At 39.9% G+C, this 20,542-nt stretch overlaps 1 protein-coding gene across 2 annotated transcripts in view; it reads left to right on the top strand.

The window, feature by feature from the left end:
- Positions 1–486: 486 nt before the first annotated feature.
- Positions 487–20,542, top strand: part of ULK2 (unc-51 like autophagy activating kinase 2) — a 141,280-nt gene continuing 121,224 nt past the window's right edge. The window contains exons 1-5 of one of the 2 annotated variants that reach the window (XM_037166292.2): positions 487–1,076; positions 2,346–2,438; positions 3,521–3,562; positions 17,299–17,331; positions 17,630–17,666. In XM_037166292.2, coding sequence (XP_037022187.2) covers positions 987–1,076; positions 2,346–2,438; positions 3,521–3,562; positions 17,299–17,331; positions 17,630–17,666 — 295 coding nt within the window. In that variant the 5' untranslated portion in view covers positions 487–986. Of the gene's footprint in view, positions 1,077–2,345; positions 2,439–3,518; positions 3,563–17,298; positions 17,332–17,629; positions 17,667–20,542 lie in introns of those variants that run through there. The other variant, XM_053663297.1, reaches the window with a different exon arrangement.

Raw genomic sequence — 20,542 nt, forward strand, 5'->3', positions numbered from 1 at the left:
TTCTCTCCCTCCATTTCCTTCCCTTGCCCTCTCTCTAAAAATAAATAAAGTCGAAAAAATATTAACAATGACCCAGACCTTGAGCCTCTTGTCCTTAACAGTTCTGGAGGGCGCAGTAACCAACCGCATCCAGGAGATGCTCCTTTGCTCTCACCGGATCTCTGGCATCTACACTGCACAAGCTCTTCTCTGGTCCCTCTGACACCCAGAGTTCAAGACCCGCTTCTACAACCTGCTTCCCAGCCGGTCCAGGCCAGGCCTGGCAGGCTCGAATCTCTTCCCACGCCCTCGCAGAGGCTGCACCGGGTAAACAGAGTGGCCAAACGTCGAGTACCCCCATTCTCTGACTCAGCGACCGCCTGGGGACCACCAGAGCGACCGGCACCGCGGCCTAAAGGGTGCGCGCACTCCTTTTCCTGGCGGAGGGAGCGTGCCTCTCCGGCTGTGCCGTTCTACAGCCCTTGCTGACGTCGCGAACGGCCGGCTCGCAGTCGGTGCGGGAGCGACCGGCGCGCGCGTGCGTTGGGCGCCGCCGTGAGGCCAGGAAGCGCTAGGAGAGCACGGCTGTGTCGGTCCTAGGGCGGCGGCCGCTGAAGGAACCGCTCCCTGGGCCTAGAGGGTCGAGCGGCCGCGAGCTGGGGATGGGGAGGACCGGATCCCGTACCTCTTACGGTCGCGCGTGGGGCTCTGGTGGTGCACAGTGAAGGCAGCGGCGCCCCCGGCCGAGTAGCGCCGCGGCCGTTCGCCCGGGAGCCCGCGGCCCGCGGCGGGCCGGCCATGAGGAGCGGCCGGGGCCGGGCCAGGCCTTGCTCACCCGGGCCCCGTGTGGCATCCTCTCCCCGTTTTCGCCCCCGCCCCTCGGCATGAGCGTCTGCCAGTGTCCGGCGGCCCTAGGGCGCGCTCCCGGTCAACGGGCCCGTGGTGCTAATCCCAGCCACCGCGCTGCACTGCCGGCTTGACCCTCTGTGAGCCCTGGGGGTGTCGCTATGGAAGTGGTGGGCGACTTCGAGTACAGCAAGAGGGACCTCGTGGGACATGGGGCCTTCGCCGTGGTCTTCCGGGGGCGGCACCGCCAGGTGAGCCCCGCGGGCCAGGGCGAGGTCTGGGTCCGCGGCCGCCCGAGGCCTCCTCGGCCGGTCCTTTTTCCCACCCGCGCTGCCGCAGCTGGACTGGGTGGTCCTGAAATTTGGCGAAGTCGCGGGCGTCGAGGCCCCTGATTTGGCTCGCCGCCGGAGGCCTGCCAGTGACAGTGCTGCCATTGTGCGCGCTGTCAGTGTCCTGTGGTTTGTTTTGGTCCGGCGAGGTTGTTTCGGGGCCGAAGCCGCAAGACAGCACTCCACCTACCGACGGGCTGCCGGAGCTCTGATTTCCATTCCTTGTCGGGGATCCTGGACACGAGCGCTCGGAGGGACGCACCCCTTAGGCTGCCAGGGGAAGCTTTCACCTAAAAGTACCCGAATCCTAGAGGACCGAAAGGTTCCCCGCATAGCTTTGGGCTCCGTGGTGGGCGGACCTTGGATTTGAACCCCCTCCTTGGGCGGCCAGGACTCAGCAGGTTTGAGGCCGGTTATTGCAGACCCAGCGGGAAACCGGCTGCTTTTCCGTTAGCCCGAGGCTTTCTCAAACTCCGGTTTTCCGGCATTGATTCCCCTGCACCCCTGCTGGTCCCGGGCTGTCTTCACTTCCTGGGGCTACAGAGGCTGGGCCCGAGTGGAAAAGATGGTTGGACGCTCCATTTTCCAACCCAAATCAACATGAAAGCAGCTTTTTTTTTTTTTTTAAAGTTTTTGATATTTCAACAATAGGGTCATAGGTTTTAGAATCTAAAGAATTTGGAAAGTCACCTCGGGAGTGAAGATAATCATACAGGGTTGGATAGTTCTGATTGTTGCCAAGGGGCTGGCTTTATTGCTTATCTGATAAAGTAATAAATACTGCTTTTCATTTGTTATGAAAATAACTTAAAACTCAAGAAAAGATGGTTAAAACGCGGCTTAATCCTGCCAAGCTATCAAATACTGTTTTCAAGTTAACTATACTACTTTCCAGTTTGTTACCTGAGTTTCTCCATAACTTCAGTAGTTGTAATCTGTTCATTTTTCATGTAATGCTAGTTAGTGTATGGTCTTCGTTTTTTTTAGTGACTGTCTTGTTGGACATTAGCTGTTACAACTCTAATAATGAATGAAGTCATTTTCTAGTGGTTGGAAATTAAGGGTTTTTCACTCCCGCCCCCCAGTGCTGTACATGACTTTGTTAAAACATCTTTAGTTTATAGATTTCTTTTCCTGTTGAATTATTTCTGTGAAGTAATTTCCAGGGGTAACATTATTTTTCCTTTTCAGAAAACTGATTGGGAGGTAGCTATTAAAAGTATTAATAAAAAGAACTTGTCAAAATCACAAATACTGCTTGGGAAGGAAATTAAAATCTTAAAGGTATGTGGTGTTTCATACTGGATTAAAATTTATTTTAAACTAAATGAACACATGATGACATATTTTGTAATTTTGGTAGTTGGAACCAAGTTTGAGAGTGTTCCCCTCTTGCTCTTATTTTTGCACACTCAGTTTTCTAAAAGAATTTGAGTATTGACTGAGAAGCTATTTTTAAAAATAAGCATTTGGGGCTCGTATCAAATGCTTAGAAAGATTCTGTGAAAACTCATTTTAGTTTTTCATAAGTTCTTTTCCTCTTTCCCCTATGTACTGTGTTATTGTTTGGGAGGAGGCAGGCCCCCCCTTATACATTATTTACCTCTTCTCTTGATCCCTTTCACACACAGTTAAGTTTATGGAGAACTGGGTGCACTTGGGATCTTATTTTCCATGTAGATTGAAGACAGTTATTTTCCTTGGAAGTGGTTTTTTAGATTACTCACAAGCATTGTTATCCAAGTGAGATACTTTGAGGAAAAAAAGAGTCCTCTGGTCAAATAAATTATGTTTACTAAATACTTCTTGGAGAGTCTCAAAGCACTTGGCTCATTAAAGAAAGTCTGAAAATTATACAATGAAGAACCAGGTTTAAGTGTATTAACCCAGTGTATCCTAAACTAATGGAACGTGGTGTAATCTAACACCAGTGTTCATCAACCCTTCTATTCTGTGGATGGCACTTTGAGCAAAGAATTATACTTCATTTTCTTTCAGGCAAACAATGTGTTTTAAGGAGGACTTCGGAATTTTATGCCTCTATTGCTGTTAGAAATTGTATATTAAACTTAAAAGACTAGCAGAAAGTCTGTAGTCATACTTTAACATTTATTTTGTAGATGAGAGTGTTTTGGTAAGTACCTTGTTAACAGTTTAAAAAAGGATAGTCTTGAAAAAATATTTAGTCCCTAAGTAAATTCATATTTACTTGATCATGCACATTTCTTATTTAGTATATTGAATTTTCTATTCTAGTAACAGAACTGTATAATATATGTGTGGATGTACTTAAATTAGTTTTATTTGCATATATTTGTATTATTAAAATAAATAAAAATATTTTGAATTCTTCATTTTCTTAACAGGAACTTCAACATGAAAATATCGTAGCTCTCTATGATGTTCAGGTACCTTATTTTGGATTTTTAAAAACTACTCTCATGTCTGTTAATAAAGAACTTTTTTTCCTATTTCATAGAAATTTAAGTGAATCTTAATAGAAATAGAAAATTGTTTTACTGTTGAAAATATATAGCTTGAATTATATATTTATTGAGAAATTGTTTAAAATAGTATAAATAGGACAATAGGATAAAATAAACAATTGCTGCTTTTTTAAAACTTTTTTTCTTTTTTTAAAAGATTTTAAAATTTATTTATCTTTAGAGGGGAAGGGAAGGAGAGAGGAAGAGAAATATCAATGTGTGGTTGCCTCTCCTGTGTCCCCTGCTGGGAACTGGCCTGCAACCCAGGCATGTACCCTGACTGGGAATTGAACCGTAATCCTCTGGTTCACAGGGCTGCGCTCAATCCACTGAGCTACACTAGCCAGGGCTGCTTTTTAAAAACTTTTTAATAAGGGATAATATACTAGAGGAGTGGTATTGCTTTAAAGGTCAACTGGAGGAATACTGATACCAGATCTAGCACTTCTGTGATAGATGTAAAAAGACTACTGTGGACTAATAAAAAATTAGAGCTTTCTTCTTATTGCAAAAGCAACATTTGCTAATTGTAGAGATACTGGGAAATAAAATAAATATAAAGCCCCTGCCAGGTGGCTCAGTTAATTGGAGCGTTGCCCTGTCCACCAGAAGGCTGCAGGTTTGATACCCACTCAGGGCACATATCTAGTTTTCAGGGGCCTATGGGAGGGAACTGATTGATGTCTCTCCCCCTTTTCTCCCCCCTTAAATTCAATTAAAAACATCCTGGGGATGAGGATTTAAGAGAAAAAGAAAACTGCATATTCATATCCAAGATGTATCTGTGACTTTCCATATGGCATAATGTAGATTCACATTTAATTTGGAGGTAGAAAAGTTGGTTTCTGAAGTTATCTTTTAAGGCAACATTTCTGTATGTCAGAGTTACTCTTGGAAATCCTTTTAAAAAGCCCATCTTTAGAGTAACTTACTGTTTCTGAGATGGAGCACCAGAGCAAGTAGTCAGTTTATAGTTAGAGGGCTTATTGTGTTTTAAAAATCCTTCTTTAAATACTCGAATCACACTTGGCTAGTGTTGTGTTCACCTGTGAAAGCCACAGGGATATGAGACCTGAGGGAACAGCTGGTAAAGCTTTTCCCTTCACTCTCACTGCAAAGCCGGCTAGGCTGCATGATTTACGTTATTTCATTTTTTTGTTTGCTCAGTCTGGATAGTTGAATTCCACTAAAATAACTGGACGTGTTACGTGATTCTGCTACTATACTATATTTCTAGCTAAAGTCTTTTCTGTATATACTTCAGTTACTCAAAAGTCATTCATTTTGTAAGGTTTTGAGTGTCTACTATGTGCCAGGCATTGTCCTTAACTGATAGGAATAAAGCAGTGAGTAAAACAGTCCTTGCTACTTGTGGGGTGCTTACTTTTAGTAGGGTAAGAAAAAGTTAACTTTTTTCTTTAGATAGTCATTGTACATGTAGTCATATCACTTCATACAATATTTAACTAAACCCATGTGTGTAAGATGTTTAAGTTTTTCCCATAATAGAAAAGTGCAATGAGGATAATACAGGGTGGGGCAAAAGTAGGTTTACAATGGTTTGTATGGAAGATAATACAATAATTAATTAATAATGAGAATAAACTCAACTGTGAACCCATACTGGGTATACCTTCTGAACATATCTGATTTTTTCTTTGAATTTCTATAATTGGAATTACCACAGAAAATAGCATGCACAGTGTTAAAGTTCTTTGATTGTAGAGTGTGATTGTTCTAAAAAAAAATTGCAATTTACACTCCATACACAGACTGTGTGAGTGCTGTGGGGTGTATTTTATTACCTGTTTAAATTGGTATAACTTGTTCCTTCATTTCAGAAATTCAAAGTAGCATAGAAACAAAGTGGGAAAAAGTTTAAAGTCAAAACTAAATTGATCTCCTGATCCCTAGTTGAAATGTCAGTTCTCCTCAGAGCTCTTTGTGTGGCTTGTTGTAGTTTCTGTTGTTAGAAGGCACCAAGTGGTACATGTCAGTGCCTACTATAAAAATTGGTAAAAATATTAACTTAATTTCCCATCTTTTGAGATGCACAGAAAATTTGCACAGAAAATTTACTTGAGTAAGTTTTGCTTTCTGAGAACTTAGATTTCGACCATCAGAATGAAAAGTATTTGTAAGTTTATCCTCCTTGCCTGTAGAATGAGATATGTACTCAGAAACCTGAATTATACCACAGTCAGGAATTTCAAGTTGACTGCATTAACATGTTCACTATTTTGTGTGTTGTATAGTATTAGAACTATTGTAATTTATAAAAAGTGACTTAAGAAATATCTGTCAAAGGAGTACAGTCTTAAGCATTTGGCTATGGAGTAAACAGTCTTGATCTAATATTTCAAGTTTGTTTCCTTGCTTCTATTTATCAAGGGGTACAGTATGTTTTAGAGAGTAGCACAGTAATTTTATCAACTTGAACAGCATTTTTACTGGCCATCAGCTTTGAAGATCCTTCTGAAGTTTATACACATACTTTTAGAAACTGAGAATGTTTGACATTCTTTATGACACTTGAAACACATTTTCCCTAGTTACAATAGTAATATATTGCCATAATTAATTAAACATTGTCAAAATGAGTAAATTAGAAATGTCAATTCCCAGAGATAACCACTTGGTTATATTTCTTTTAGAGTTTTCTAAATACAGATATGAATCTATAGTAATTTAGGTTTTAAGCTTTTCCTTGTGAGAAAATTATTAAGTATTTTTACAGAGCTGCAACTTGTTTTTTCCCCCCAAGATTTTATTTATTTATTTTTGGAGAATGGAAGGGAGAGAGAAAGAGAGGGAGAGAAACATCAACATGTGGTTGCTTCTTGCATGCCCCCAAATGGGGGACCTGGCCTGCAACCCAGGCATGTGCCCTGAATGGGAATTGAATCAGTGACCTTTTGGATCATAGGCAGGCACTCAATCCACTGAGCCATACCAGTCAGGGCGAGAACTGCAACTTGTTTTATTAAACTTAATGTATCTTGGATTATCTTCTCCTTACAGGATATCTTCTTATATCAGTATGATACTATGGGGCTAAATGATCATTTATTTACTTGAAACCAGATTGTGGCTATTTGCATTATTTCTTTTATTTTTCTATTAGAAATAGTGCTGCAGGGAAGCTGGGTACATACATCTTTGCTTGTTTGTTCGGATGTTCCTATAGAATAAATTCCTGGATATGGGATTACTTAGTCAAAGATATTACCATGTTGCCTTCCAAAAGGTTGTACCAGTTTATTCTGACCAATAATCACCTGTGTTTTTCTTTTTCTTTTTTTGATAATATCTTAGGAGAAAAATGCCTTAGGTTTTATTTTTTATTTCACAACTCAGTAGTACACACACTATCTTTATTCTTTGTGACTTCTCATGTTTCTTCTGTAACTTCCCTGTTGCTATTCTGTGATGCTTCTGCTGTCCTTGTTTTTTTGTTTTTCTTTCTGATTTCTTCATGATTAGTACTTCTTGGGTCAGTTAATGAGGTGTAGCGGGGTATGGTGCTGAACACAGAGATGATTCCTTCCCTGGTGGAACTTGCAGTAGTAGATTGGGGAAGATAACATGAAGCAAGTAGTTACTCATTCTGAATGTGCTCAGCGCTGCAAGGGAGAACTATAGGAGAGATTCGGAGGAACATATGGGGGTTCAGGGAGTCAGGCAGCCTACTCTGTACCACTAGGGAAATTTCCCTGAAGAAAGGATGTTTAAACAGCTTGACGGAAGATGGGAGGTTAGGCTCGGGTAGGTGGGAGAAGAGCAAGTAAGCTAAGCTTCCCAAGCAATTGAAGCCTTCTGCGAAAAGCAGACAGGAAAGATTGGAGTATGAGTAACTGGAAGAAGGCCAGTGAGAGGGCCATGCAGGAGTGAGGGAGTGAGTAGGCTTAGACAGTGCCAGAGAGGTTCACAGGGGGCATGTGTGATCTTTAATCGAGGCCATGGGTAAATTTTAAAAGCAGAAGAGTAATTTTATCTCTCTTACATATCTTTGAGAATATGGGCATGAGATAAGTATTGTCAGTTAGGAATACTTACCTACAGGACTATCAGTGATCTGGATAAACGTCTTTGTAGTTTTAGCATAGTGGGGAAAAGATGACTTCAAATAATAGGTGATGCTGCAACACTGAGACATCTGAGAAAAAAATAAAGTTGGATTCCCATTCTCAATATTTTCTAAAATAATTTCCAAATGAATTAAAGGCTTAAGTGTATAAAATACATAATAAGAACTTTATAATAATATTTATACTACTATGTATAGTCCAAGAGATAGATATTTTAAATCAAGAGAAGAAATTCAGAAGCTATAAAGGTAGAGACATGTAAAAAATTTAAAAAACATTTTATGGCAAATAATATCATGAACAAATTGATAGCCATAAAAAGAAGCAGACTCAGTACATGCCATGATATAGGAATCCAAAACATTATGTTGGGAAAAAGAAGTCAGCTACATATAGCTACTGTTTGATTCTACTTTGGTGAGCTTTAGTAAGGGGCAACTCAGCCAGGGTGACAGGAACCAGGACAGAAGACAGGCTGCCTCTCAGAAGGTGAGATTAAGGGCAAAGGGGCAGAGGGAACTTTCTTGGGTGATGGAAATGTCATATATATTTTGATTGAATGGGTAGTTACGTGATTGTATGTATTTGTTACAACTCGTACACTTTAATTGGTCTGTTTTAGCATATGTAAATTATACCTATTACATTGCATATGTAATAGGTATATATAATAAAAATGCAGTTGACAAATAATAGTATGAGAAAATATTGTGTGTTGCAAACACAACAGGCTAATATCTAAAGCATATAAATCCTCTCACAAGTTGATAAGGAAAAGGTAACCCAAAGAGAAAGTAAGCAAAGGATATAAATTGTTGGTTATCATAGGCATAAAAATGGCTAAAATGAGATACTCTTCATGAACAGGTAGACAGAGAAGTATAAATTAAAGTAACAGTGAGATGCCACTTCTTACCCTCCAAACTGGCAAAATTAAAAAGTGTAGTCGTTCTTCACAGTGATATTGGGAAGCAGGTGTAAACTATTTTCATGTATCATTTGCAAAAATTAAAATTATTAGAATATTTTTGGAATGCAGTTTGGTGATATTTTGTTTCCATACCTTGAAGAATATTCCCCCATGTGGCAAGTAAAGTATCCCTAGGGTAATGCAGGTCAGTATCTGCTGGCCAGACCTCTGCAGTGGCTCCCCACTTCTGTAAATGGAAGCCAAACCCTATTGTCTCCATCTCCACCTCCTCTGCACCTTACTGCTTCTGCTTTATCACATGGGTCTCCTGTCCTTCCTGAGGTGCTCCACACTGTGGTCTGTTGCTCTTTTTTTCTTTTTACCTATGCTCTTCCTCCTGCAGGTAGACACTATGCAGATGTGTTTCAATCTGTATAGTGTACACAGCTATATTCCCAAGCTTTTTTAGATTTTTACTCAAACCTGTTTTCAATAAGCTTTCTTTAGCTACCCTAAATACAATTGTAGCCCCGTTGCCCACACTATTTATCCTCCTTCCATACTTTTTTCCTTGGAAGCATCTTACCACCCTCTATCATACTCTGTATACTTATTTGTTTTGATCGTTGCCTGTCTTCTAAACCTACCTTCTTAGAATGTAAGCTTAAAGAGGAGAGGGCATTTAATTCTGTTGACTTGCTGCTATATCCTCAATGCTGAAAATAGTTTCTTTTTTTTTGAAAGTACGACTATTCTTTATTCTTTTTTTAAATATATTTTATTAATTATGCCATTACAGTTCTATTCCCCCCCACCCTGCACACCCCCCTCCCCCACCATTCCCCCCCTTTAGTTTATGATGACGTGTCTCAAGTTCTTTAGATTCTGTATATCCCATACTATTCTTGCCCTCCCCCTATCTATTTTCTACCTACCATCTATGCTACTTATTTTCTGTACCTTCTGCCCCCTTCTCCTTCTCCCACTCTCCTGTTGCTAACCCTCCATGTGATCTTCATTTCTATGGTTCTGCTCCTGATCTAGCTGTCCTCTTTGTTTTTTGTTTTAGGTGTGGTTCTTAATAAGTGTGAGTTTGTTGTCCTTTCACTGTTCATCTTTTTTATCTTCTTTCTCTTAGGTAAGTCTCTTTAACATTTCATATAATAAGGGCTTGGTGATGATGAACTCCTTGAATTTGATCTTATCTGAGAAGCACTTTATCTGCCCTTCCATTCTAAATGAAAGCTTTGCTGGATAGAGCAATCTTGGATGTAGGTCTTTGGCTTTCATGACTTGGAATACTTCTTTACAGCCCTTTTTTGCCTGTAAGGTCTCTTTTGAGAAATCAGCTGACAGTCTGATAGGAACTCCTTTGTAGGTGACTGTCCCCTTATCTCTTGCTGCTTCTAGGATTCTCTCCTTCATTTTAATCTTGGCTAATGTAATGATGATGTGCCTTGGTATGTTTCTTCTTGGGTCCAACTTCTTTGGGACTCTCTGAGCTTCCTGGATTTCCTGGAAGTCTATTTCCTTTGCCAGATTGTGGAAGTTCTTCTTTATTATTTGTTCAAATAAGTTTTCCACTTGTTGCTGTTCCTCTTCCCCTTCTGGTACCCCTATAATTTGGATGTTGGAGCATTTAAAGATGTCCTGGAGGTTCCTAAGCCTCTCCTCATTTTTCTGAATTCTTGTTTCTTCATTCTTTTCTGTTTGGTCCTTTTTTTCTTTCTTCTGGTCTGCTCCCTTGATTTGAGTCCCAGTTTCCTTTCCATTACTATTGGTTTCCTGTATATTTCCCTTCATTTCAATTAGTTTAGCTTCCATATGTTCCTCTAATTTGTGACTAAAATCAACCAGTTCTGTGAGCATCCTGATCACCAGTGTTTTGAACTGTGCATCTGAAAGTTTGGATATTTCTTGGTCACTTAGATTTATTGGCTCTGAGGCTCAGAGTTGTTCTTGAGCTATGTTTTTATCTGTTTGTGCCTGTTACATATGAGGAGTGGAGCCTTAGTTGTTCGCCAGGGCGGGGCCACCCAGGTCGTTGGTTTGTGACACTGTATGTGGGGGCGGGGTCAGAGAGGGATAATGGCGGTTCTCTCTGCCACTTTCCGCCGCTGGGGCCTGCGTGGTCCGTCTCACCACCGCTAGCTCCTTCACCAGTTTATCTGCGTGCTAATGTGTGACCACAGTCCTCCCTCAGTGGGTCCGCGCGCTTCTCCACACCTGGGATCCGCCCGTGGCTGCTGGCGCACCTGGGTCGCACGCCTGGGTTGGTCCGGTGGATCTTTCCTGCCCGACCCCCATCTGCTGCTGGCTCTGCCCCTCTTACCGGTTTGGCTGAAGGCTTTGTTGTTGTCAGACTTCCGTGTAGTTCAATTTTCTGTGGTTTGGCTGCGTTTTTGTTGCTAAAACTTTGTTGTTTTTAAACTTGGTTGTGAAAGAAGGCAGAGTGTTTCCACCTATGCTTCCATCTTGGCAGAAGTCCCTGAAAATAGTTTCTTATGCGTGGGGGTGACTTTCCTCACAAGTCCCCCCGTATGCCACGGATGAGTGTAAACATGACTGAGACATGATCTGCTTGGGGAGGAGAGGTGGCCAGTTTCTCAGAAGAAAAAGGCCTTGAGCAGTGGCCAGTTTCTCAGGGGAAAAAGGCCTTGAGCCCCTTCCTCCAAGGGCTTTTATTGGGTTGTAATACATAGGAATATAGGGTGGCAAGGATCAAACAGTAGATAACATTTCAAAGAAATCTGAGGGCTTAGTCTGAGTCAGAGTCTGTCAGGAACAGAGTTTTAGGGTTTCCTGCTGGAATCCTTAACATATAAATGAAAGCACTCTTAGCAGAGCAGATTTCCCAGGTTTATCAGGAAGTCTTTGTGATGCCAGATTTTTAGCACTCTAGCAAGGCAAGGAGCTGCACCCCTCCTCATCAGGTATTCAGGCTTAAGGGGATCAGAGCCAGGAAGCACTTCTCCGAGGGGACATGGGGACTCGGGCTATCTCAAAGCGGGGGGGGGTGGGGGGTGGGAGGGCAGAGTCCATTGCTCTCTCTTTGTCGCAGCCCCCCGAGTCCTTTCATGACGGCCTCTCAAATGATCGTGTCTGGCCTAGGTTGCCCCTCCTCTGAGAGGTCTTACTCATCAAGGACTTCTGACCATGCTTTGGGGGCAGGGAGGAAACTGAGGCAGCATTTGCTACCAGAGACAAGCTTTGCCTCCTGTGGCTCGCATTCCAAAGGTCATCGCTAGCCCTTAGCCACAGGGGATAGAGTTATAATTCCTAGAACCAGGCAGAGTGGTCCACAACACTTATATATAGTAGATAGTTAAAAAATATTTCAATGAAGATATATACCTGTTACTATTAGAAATACCCTCATACTAAGCAACCTGGATTCCTGGCATCTATCTCATATCTCTAAGAGTTGAGATTTAGGATATATGTTTAAGAATCAGTGTAGCATTCTGTAGGCTTACAATGGCTCAACAAACAGTGAAGTAGTCACACTATGAAATATTATATAGTTACTAAAAGAGAGTCATATATATAACTGATTTGGAGGGATTTCTATAGTATATTATTGAGGAAAGCAAGATTCAGACATTTATTTATGATATCTCATTTCAAAATAAAGTGTGTGTGTGTTTAACTTACGATTGTATGAGCAGAGAAAAGGTATGGAAGGATACACTGGAGCTATAAATTGGCTGCTTAGAGGTGAAGATAAACAGGTGAAAATGGATTATATTAAAAAAAACCATTAAGCACACACTTCCTTTGGGTGTGTGTGTATAGACAGATTCATGAAAGCATGCTCACTGGTGTATTAATGTGGCCTCTTTCAGATGGTGAAATAAAAGTGACTTGTAAAATTTTCTTCCTTGAAAGTTTACATATCCTGAATCTTTGCAATAAACAATTTTTTAATAATTAAGAAAAAAATCAATTTTTCTTTTTGGGGAGTGTAGGTAGTACCCACTTTGCTTGCTTGCTTTCTATAATCATTGGGTGATTTTTTTATTATGAATTCCAGGTACTTTTATGTCAGTAACAGACTATATCTGAGTATATATCTGAGTGTTAGACTTAACCATTGTGGTTAGAGAAAGGAGTATTTTCAGTTACAGATTAACTGGCATAAGAGTTTATTGAAGTACATCAAATGCTGGCTGCTCTGTGGAGAATGGGCAAGAGTGGATTTGGGTCCACCTTGTAGTAGGTTTTGGGGTATTGATGGCCCCAGTGGAAATTTAGAGGCCTGGAGAGATTGGCAAGATGTTTAGAAGTTGGGGTGTTGGGGCCTTGGTACTTGGCCTGTGGGAAGTTAGGAAGAGGGAATCAGAGTTGGTAGCTCTTTGTTGTATGTATTAAAATGTTTCTCTTTTTGGTCTTATTCTGGCCTCTTTTTGATATATGGAAGTTCTTATATAGTTAATTTATCTATCTGTTCTTTAATGATCTCCAGGTTTTATATTATGTTTAGGATTTCTCCACCTTGAGATTTTAAAAATGATCCCTGATGTTTTCTTTTAGTACTTATGGATTCTTTTTTTTCATATTTACATCTTTGATTTCTGGACTTTATTTATATGTATGTAGAAGAGTGATAGGGTGATTCACTGTGGAGGAGGATGGTATCTTCTGTATGATTGTTAAAAAGAGGTAGGACTTAAGCAATTTGAAGGATTATGGGCATATCAGGGTCAGATTAGGTGGGTACTTTGTTATCAATTTACAAATTCATTTGAGGTCAGTTTTATGGTTGAAAGCTTGTTTTTTCCAACACCACCAAGCAATTAACCCAATTCTGACACTATTAACATGGAAATAGCATCAGATCACACAAGTTAAGGGCTCAGTACCACAAGACTATCCCTCTACCCACTTTGGACACTAATCACCAAGTTTAGGTCATTGCTAGTGCTTCTGTTGGCAGCGAGCTTGGCACCTAGAACAGTACCAGGTGTTAGGCCATTGGGGTCAGACTGGACCTTGGTTCAGCAACTTGGCACTTGAGTTCTGGCTAGGAAAGAATTCAGAGCCAAGTCTCAAAGTACAGGGTCTGGCAGAAGTAACACCTGCTTGAGCGTGGTCGGTAGGGTAATAATATGGGCATAATAATTTATAGTTTTAATTTGAACACTTCACCTAAAATGTCATATGGTATGCCTGAGAGTGATATTGTTATGTTAAGAATTACATGCTTATGATTTTGTAATAAAAAGAGGGTTTTATTTGTGCTGGACCCTGTGTAAGCAAAAGTTTGTTTAGAATATCACAGGTAGAAGTGAGTAGTAGAAGAAATGGGCTCAGGAAACAAGTTACAGAGGCAAAAGAAGGGCATTTAGAGCTTAGGAGAGAGAAAGGTGAGGGTAACATGCTTGGGGCAGGAGTGGGGCGGAGGTGGGTAAAGGGGGAGGGAAAGGCCAGGGAGGGAGAGTGTACTGGGTCCTCTGTCCTGAGCACTTTTAAGGACAGAGATTTTTAGGGGAGGACCCAGGGGAGGATCTCAGCAGAATATTCATCAGCTTTTCAGGTGTGTCCTTTCTAGCTCATGATCTCCACTGATAGGTTTTTGCCAGGGTAGGTCATCAGTTAGTGTAGCTGGTCCTGAGGTCAGAGAGGTATTGTTTTCTGCCTGGAGCTGAGGCCTAGATGTATTTGATGTGGGTCAGAACCTCATTATTCTGGGGGCTTAATGCTTAAGGGCTGTTCTTCAGCCCCCTTGTTTATTCCTTCTCTAAGAGGGTCTAACCCTTGTGACTCACAACATGCCAGGCAAGGAAAGGTCAGTGGAAGGTTTAGACTGCTTAACCAGTGATATGAAGGGTTAGAAGGTCTGAACTGCATGACCAGTGGTATGCTGGGGGAGGAAGGGTCACCCAGGTGCCGAGGTCCTTGATTTCCCACTTTTGCCCGTTGGTAGGCACTGGGGGTGCTTTCCACCCTGGTGACCTTTTGTTCCTGGCCCATTGTCCTGCTCTGCTCAGGTCTGTCTACCACACTTTTGACCAGCCTCTCCTTGGGTTCAATAAATTTGATAGAGCAGCTTACGGAACTCAAAGAAACATGTTATTTACCAGATTATCAGTTTATACAAAAGGATATAACTTGAGCTGCCAGATGGAAGACATGCATAAAACAAGTTCTATTCTCTGGGTGTGGGATTCTCATAGAACCTCCATGTGTTCACTAACCTGGAAGCTCTCAGAAGCCTGTCCTTCGGGGTAATTATGGAGGCTTTATTATATAGGCACAACTGATTAATTTACTGGCCATTGGTGATAGGACTCACCCTCCAGCCCTTTCTGTTCTCCAAGGTCAGGGAGTGGGACAGAAGGTCTCTTCTCTGGTGCCCAGTACCATTTGAGCTTCATTCTGTTTATAGATGACACGAGTGTTTCATTTAAAAAAAAATGAGGGCCTGTGAACCAGAGGATCGCGGTTCAACTCCCAGTCAGGGCACATGCCTGGGTTGCAGGCAGGTTCCCTGCAGGACAGTTCCCTGCAGGGGATGCACTAGAAGCAACCATACATTGATGTTTCTCTCCCTCTCTCCTTCCCCTCTAAAGATAAATAAATAAAATCTTAAAAAAATAAAATAAAATAAAAAAGAATACTTTTTTCCATCTTATTTATTATTTATACAATAATAAATAAATATTATTTATTTATTTATTATTGTATAAAGTGGGGGAAACTAAGTGATTATATATAACCCCCAAATTGTGAATACTATTATAGAAATTTGATTTCTTCATGCTGAGTGAACAGACGTTCTTCATAGCTGTTTAGGCTCCCCTTAGGAATTCCTAGCTTTCTTATCTCTTCAGTAGTTAGGATAACATATGATTTTATCCAGGTCCTGACTCATGGCCCATTATTATCTGATTAAATAATACTGATTTTAGATAATATTTTGTTCTTTATACTTGAGAAGATGAAAATTCTGTTGAAAGTTATGTTTAATGATTTCTTGGTATTTTTAGGGATGATAGGATAGTATGGTCTGGATTTGATCAGGTTTTGTGATTAAGACTAGTTTGCAATGGAAATGACTTAACAGAAATAAAAATATACTTTAGTTTTTATTTATGAGAAAAGAAAATAAGTATTTCTCCTGGCCTGCTGAACTCAGACTATTTTCTGCCTCCTTTCTGACTTGTCGAGGGCTGCTGCTCTGAAGCCAGGACTGTGCTAGGCTTGTGGCCTGCCTCCATGTCCCCAGCACAGAGCTGGAGGCGTTGCCTATCTTCTGAACCTGCTTGTGCCATTAGAGGGGTGGGGGGCAAAGAATTGGGCATGATACATTTCAATTTTTACCCAGTCCTCTTCATAAATGAGTGAAATAAGCCATCTTATGTCACTGAGTGTCTTGAAGGACATGATTTTATCCAGGTCCTGACTCATGGCTCCATCCCTTGGTGGACATGGGACACCACTCAGTAGGAGTCCTTGTTTGCTCCCTGTACCACAGAAGTGCTCTAACCCAGCTACTGTGAGACACCTGTTTTTATTTTTAATCTGTGTGAACTGATACTTGTATAAAATCCAATAAAAATGAATTAATATGAAAGTGAAATGAAGGTGCTACAAACAGATGTTTAATGTTTTTATTATTAGGGTTAGCAGACTCTAAATTATTTTGTTTAATTTACTTTAAACCTTTAAAACTCCCCTACTCACCCAACCCTCCCTTCCTTTCCCCTCTAAAGATAAATAAATAAAATCTTAAAAAAAAAAATTCTTACTCCTAATTTCTGTAGTTATTTCATTGTGAGCCAGTACCAGATAATTCACTGACTGGCACTGGCTGTGAACCTCACTCTGAAGAATGCTGCCCTAGACCTGCCCTCTTTCTGCCCTGGTCCTCCTCTGGTTTCCTGTACAACTCCCTACTCTTGAATTTAGGATCTTGGTGAAGCCAAGTGGAACTTGAAAGAGCTATTTGTTGAATCACATTTGAACAATGGCTCCAGTTTAGCTGTAGGGAAGTCCAATTTAAAATTTAATTAGCATTATAAAAATTGTTGAATCAGCTAATGTGTCGTTGAATTGCTTGACCAGGCAACAGAACTGGAGCTATGCGAATTTGAGAGGCTGGGTAAAATTCCTCAAATCAGTTCCTTAAAATCAGTCTGTTACCAAGATGTGATAGAATACTTTCAAGAAAATTGCCAAAAATTCCCAGATAATGTGATTGCTTCCAAATAAACATAAAAACTAGAAAAATAAAAAAGGGTTCTGGATCATGTGTTCCAGAAATCAGTGTGTGCCTGTTGGGTTGCTGGGGAGGATATCAAGCCATTGCCCCGATCATGAATTTCCAAAGCAGGAGTGCTCTCTGAAGATGAGAGGGTCCTCCCTGTTTTTCACCATTGATAGGTTGACCATGACTATAACCAAAAGATGAGGCTTTCTTGAGTTCTTTCTACGAACAGAACAGAACTTCTTGATGACTATGTCAGTGTCATCAAAACCTGATTTGGCTTGGAAGCTGAGATGCTTAAGTCATTTAAAATTCACTCGCTAATGGATTTTGTAATTTCTTTTTACTTGTTTAGTAATGGGAAAAATAGTATTTTTCTTAAAGTTATTTATTAAATTTGTGCTTAATTTTTTTTCTAATCTAAATGATGTTTAATATTGTATATTTTTAGGAATTACCCAACTCTGTCTTCCTGGTGATGGAGGTAGGTGGTATACAAGCTCCTGTTTAATTTACTTCAAGTTCCTTTTGATTAATATGCCCTTTAAGAATAGAAAATTTTCAGATTTGAAAATTTGAATTAATAAATTGATTCAGTGATTGAGATTCTATTTAATAAGGAAAAAAGTATTAAAAATTTTGATTCTATAATTATGTTTTTCAGACTAGATTTACATTATATACGAATGAATTTTTAATGAAAATTAACTGATAATGGATTGAATTAATCTTAAACTGGTGTCCTTATTTTAATTACTTTTTTTTTTATATATATATATCAGTATTGCAATGGTGGAGACCTGGCAGATTATTTGCAAGGTAATATTTTTGTGTGTCAGTATTTAATAAAGATAGTACTATAATCTGTTTAATTCTGACATAAACAACTCTGATTTTTGCACTTTATAACTCTTATATAGAAACATTCAGTAAATATTTGTGTACTTGTTTAATTATGTTCACTTTGCTGACTAATTTTAGTTTGTTGTGATTTTGTTCTCAAACTATACTTGTGTGTAAGTACTTTGTGTGTGTCTCTCTTTGACAGTGTTTGAGAGGTGACTCCTCTTCCCAAGAGAGAAAAAAAAATCAAATAGATTTTTGTTCTTCAGAGGACTGTCCTGGGTTGCCATCAGTGAACTTTTAGCCCTTTTCATTTCTTTCAAAATAAAAGGAAAATTGTAATGGAAGAGTGTGTACAAGAATGTGTTGATTAATGTGAATGTTTTATATAAAATAAAAAATGTTATAAGGGATTAAAGATAATACTGAAATTATTTCCTGGCACAGAGATAAGATTTTAGTATTAGATAACTCTTGAAATTCTGACTCCAAAATGTGTACATGTAGAATACAGAATAAGCATTCAGGTCAAATTGTGTCTCTCAAAAGTATTTTTTAATGATGTTAAATGAAATAAGCCTCTACTTGTATCCCTTAAAGATGCAAGGGAAATATGCAGAAACATAGTAGAAGGTTCAAACTCAACCTGTAAATAGATCATGGTAATTGATGATAAAAACATTAAGACATCAACAGATACAGACACAAAAAAGTACGGACAGTTTTCAAAAGAGAAACAACATAGTAAAAATACCCAGTTTCACTGAGTAATCAGGGAGTGCAATTAAAAGTGAGACTTAGCCCAGGCTGCGTGGCACAGTTAGTTGAAGCATCCTCCTGTACACCAAAAGTTTGCATGTTCGATTCTGGATCAAGACACAAACCTAGGTTGTGGATTCGATCCCCCCATCGGCATGTACAAGAAGCAGATGATCGATGTTTCTCCCTCTCTCTTTCTCTCTCTCTTCCTCTTTCTCTAAAATCAATGAACATATTTTTGGATGAGGATTTTTAAAAACTGAGATCTTAAAAAAATCTTTAAATCATAAAATATTGGTGTTAATTCAAAAGCCATTGAGAGAATTACATAAAGAACACTGATATTACCCACTCCCCAGTAAAGATGAGAAATTATATATACGGTTGAAGTTCTCTGTAAGTCTTTCTATAGTCCCATTCCTGCCTTCCCCTTTAGTGATAACTATCACCCTGAATTTGGTTGTTTACTTCATGTGCGTTTGTATTTTTCCTAACGCAGAATCTTTTTTAATAAATAAGTCAATTTTGTAAAAACATGTTTTTCAAAACTTAATTTACTAGTAGAAAGCAGTGAAACAGGAACTGTTACTCACTACTGGTGGAAAGGAGTTGAGGCTAGCAAACTCCTTGCTTCCCCTTCCTCTCAGCCTCAATCTTGAGTCCTGGACATTCTTGGGGTGTAAGTCAAAACACTTCCTGCAGAGGGCAGAATGAGGGACACCTCATCAGTTCAGAGTCTTCATTAGAATATGAGTCTCCTTCATTAACAAAATTTTTATTCACTCATATAGGCGCTAGTAGTGGTGTGACAGATTTAAGTTCACTTTGGCAGCAGCTGTGTCCATGATGTTGAACTCTGTATTTGATATTCCAGAGCAATACTTCTAGAATAGGAGACAGAAGAGTGAAGAGCTTACTTGAACATTGGAGTCAGACAGGCCAGCTGGTTTGCAACAGGTCCACAGTTTACATTACTTAATTGCTACATTATTTTGATCAAGTTCTTTAACCTCTCCCTTGACCCTGTTTGTTCCAGTTCTAGGTACTTCCACCATAATCATCTTTGCTGCAGACAACTGTGCTGCAAGCATTTTTGCCACAAATGTTTTTACCAAATAACTGGCATTAGGCAATTTTGCCATGAAAAAGATAAAATAATAAAAGGGACCTTAAAAAGGATGTAATAAAACATGAAAAATGAATAACAAAATTAAAAACAGTTGTGAAGCTCTGGCTGGTGTGGCTCAGTGGATTGAACACTGACCTGTGAACCAAGGGTCACCAGTTCAATTCCCAGTCAGGGCACATGCCTTGGTTGCAGACCAGGACCCCAGTAGGGGGTATTTCTCTCCCTCTCTTTCTCTCTCCCTTCCTCTCTCTTAAAAAATAAATAAAATCTTTACAATAGCCAGAGTTGGAAGCAACCTAAGTGCCTGTCAATAAATGAATGGATCAAAAAATTGTGGTACATATACACAATGGAATTCTATGCAGCAGAGAGAAAGAAGGACCCTTTGCAACAACATGGATGGAACTGGAAAGCATTATGCTGAGTGAAATAGGCCAGGTGTTGAAAGACAAATACCATATGATCTCACCTTTAACAGGAAGCTAAACAACAAAACAAACAAGCAAGCAGAATAAAAACAAAGACACTGAAATAGAGAACAAGGGGACAGTGACCAGAGGGGAGAGGGAAGGGAATTTAAGGGGGAAAAAGGGGAGGGATTTGGAGGAACAAATACATAGGGACGAGAACTAAGGGGGGTGGGAATGGGAGGGAGGTGGGGAGCAAGGGGCGGGGGAGGCTGGGATGGGAGAAATAGACAAAAAACTGTACTTGAAAAAGAACTAAAATTATTTAAAAAAATAAAATCTTTAAAAAATAATACTTGTGGAATATAAAATATTTATGTGCTTTTAAAATGTGTTTAGATTCATGGTAGTATTGGGCCAATAACATTTTATTTTGTGGATTGTAACTAAGCACTTGTCTTCATTCTGTGGGAAATGTGAGCTCAACTATATGCTCCCAAAGAAAGAAACCAGCTTGGGCATCATCATCATTACTTATAAGAAGTGCTATTTTAGAT

Source organism: Artibeus jamaicensis, unplaced genomic scaffold (genome assembly GCF_021234435.1).
Source record: "Artibeus jamaicensis isolate MK-2021 breed Jamaican fruit bat unplaced genomic scaffold, CSHL_Jam_final contig_3163, whole genome shotgun sequence".
NCBI classification, from domain to species: Eukaryota; Metazoa; Chordata; class Mammalia; order Chiroptera; family Phyllostomidae; genus Artibeus; species Artibeus jamaicensis.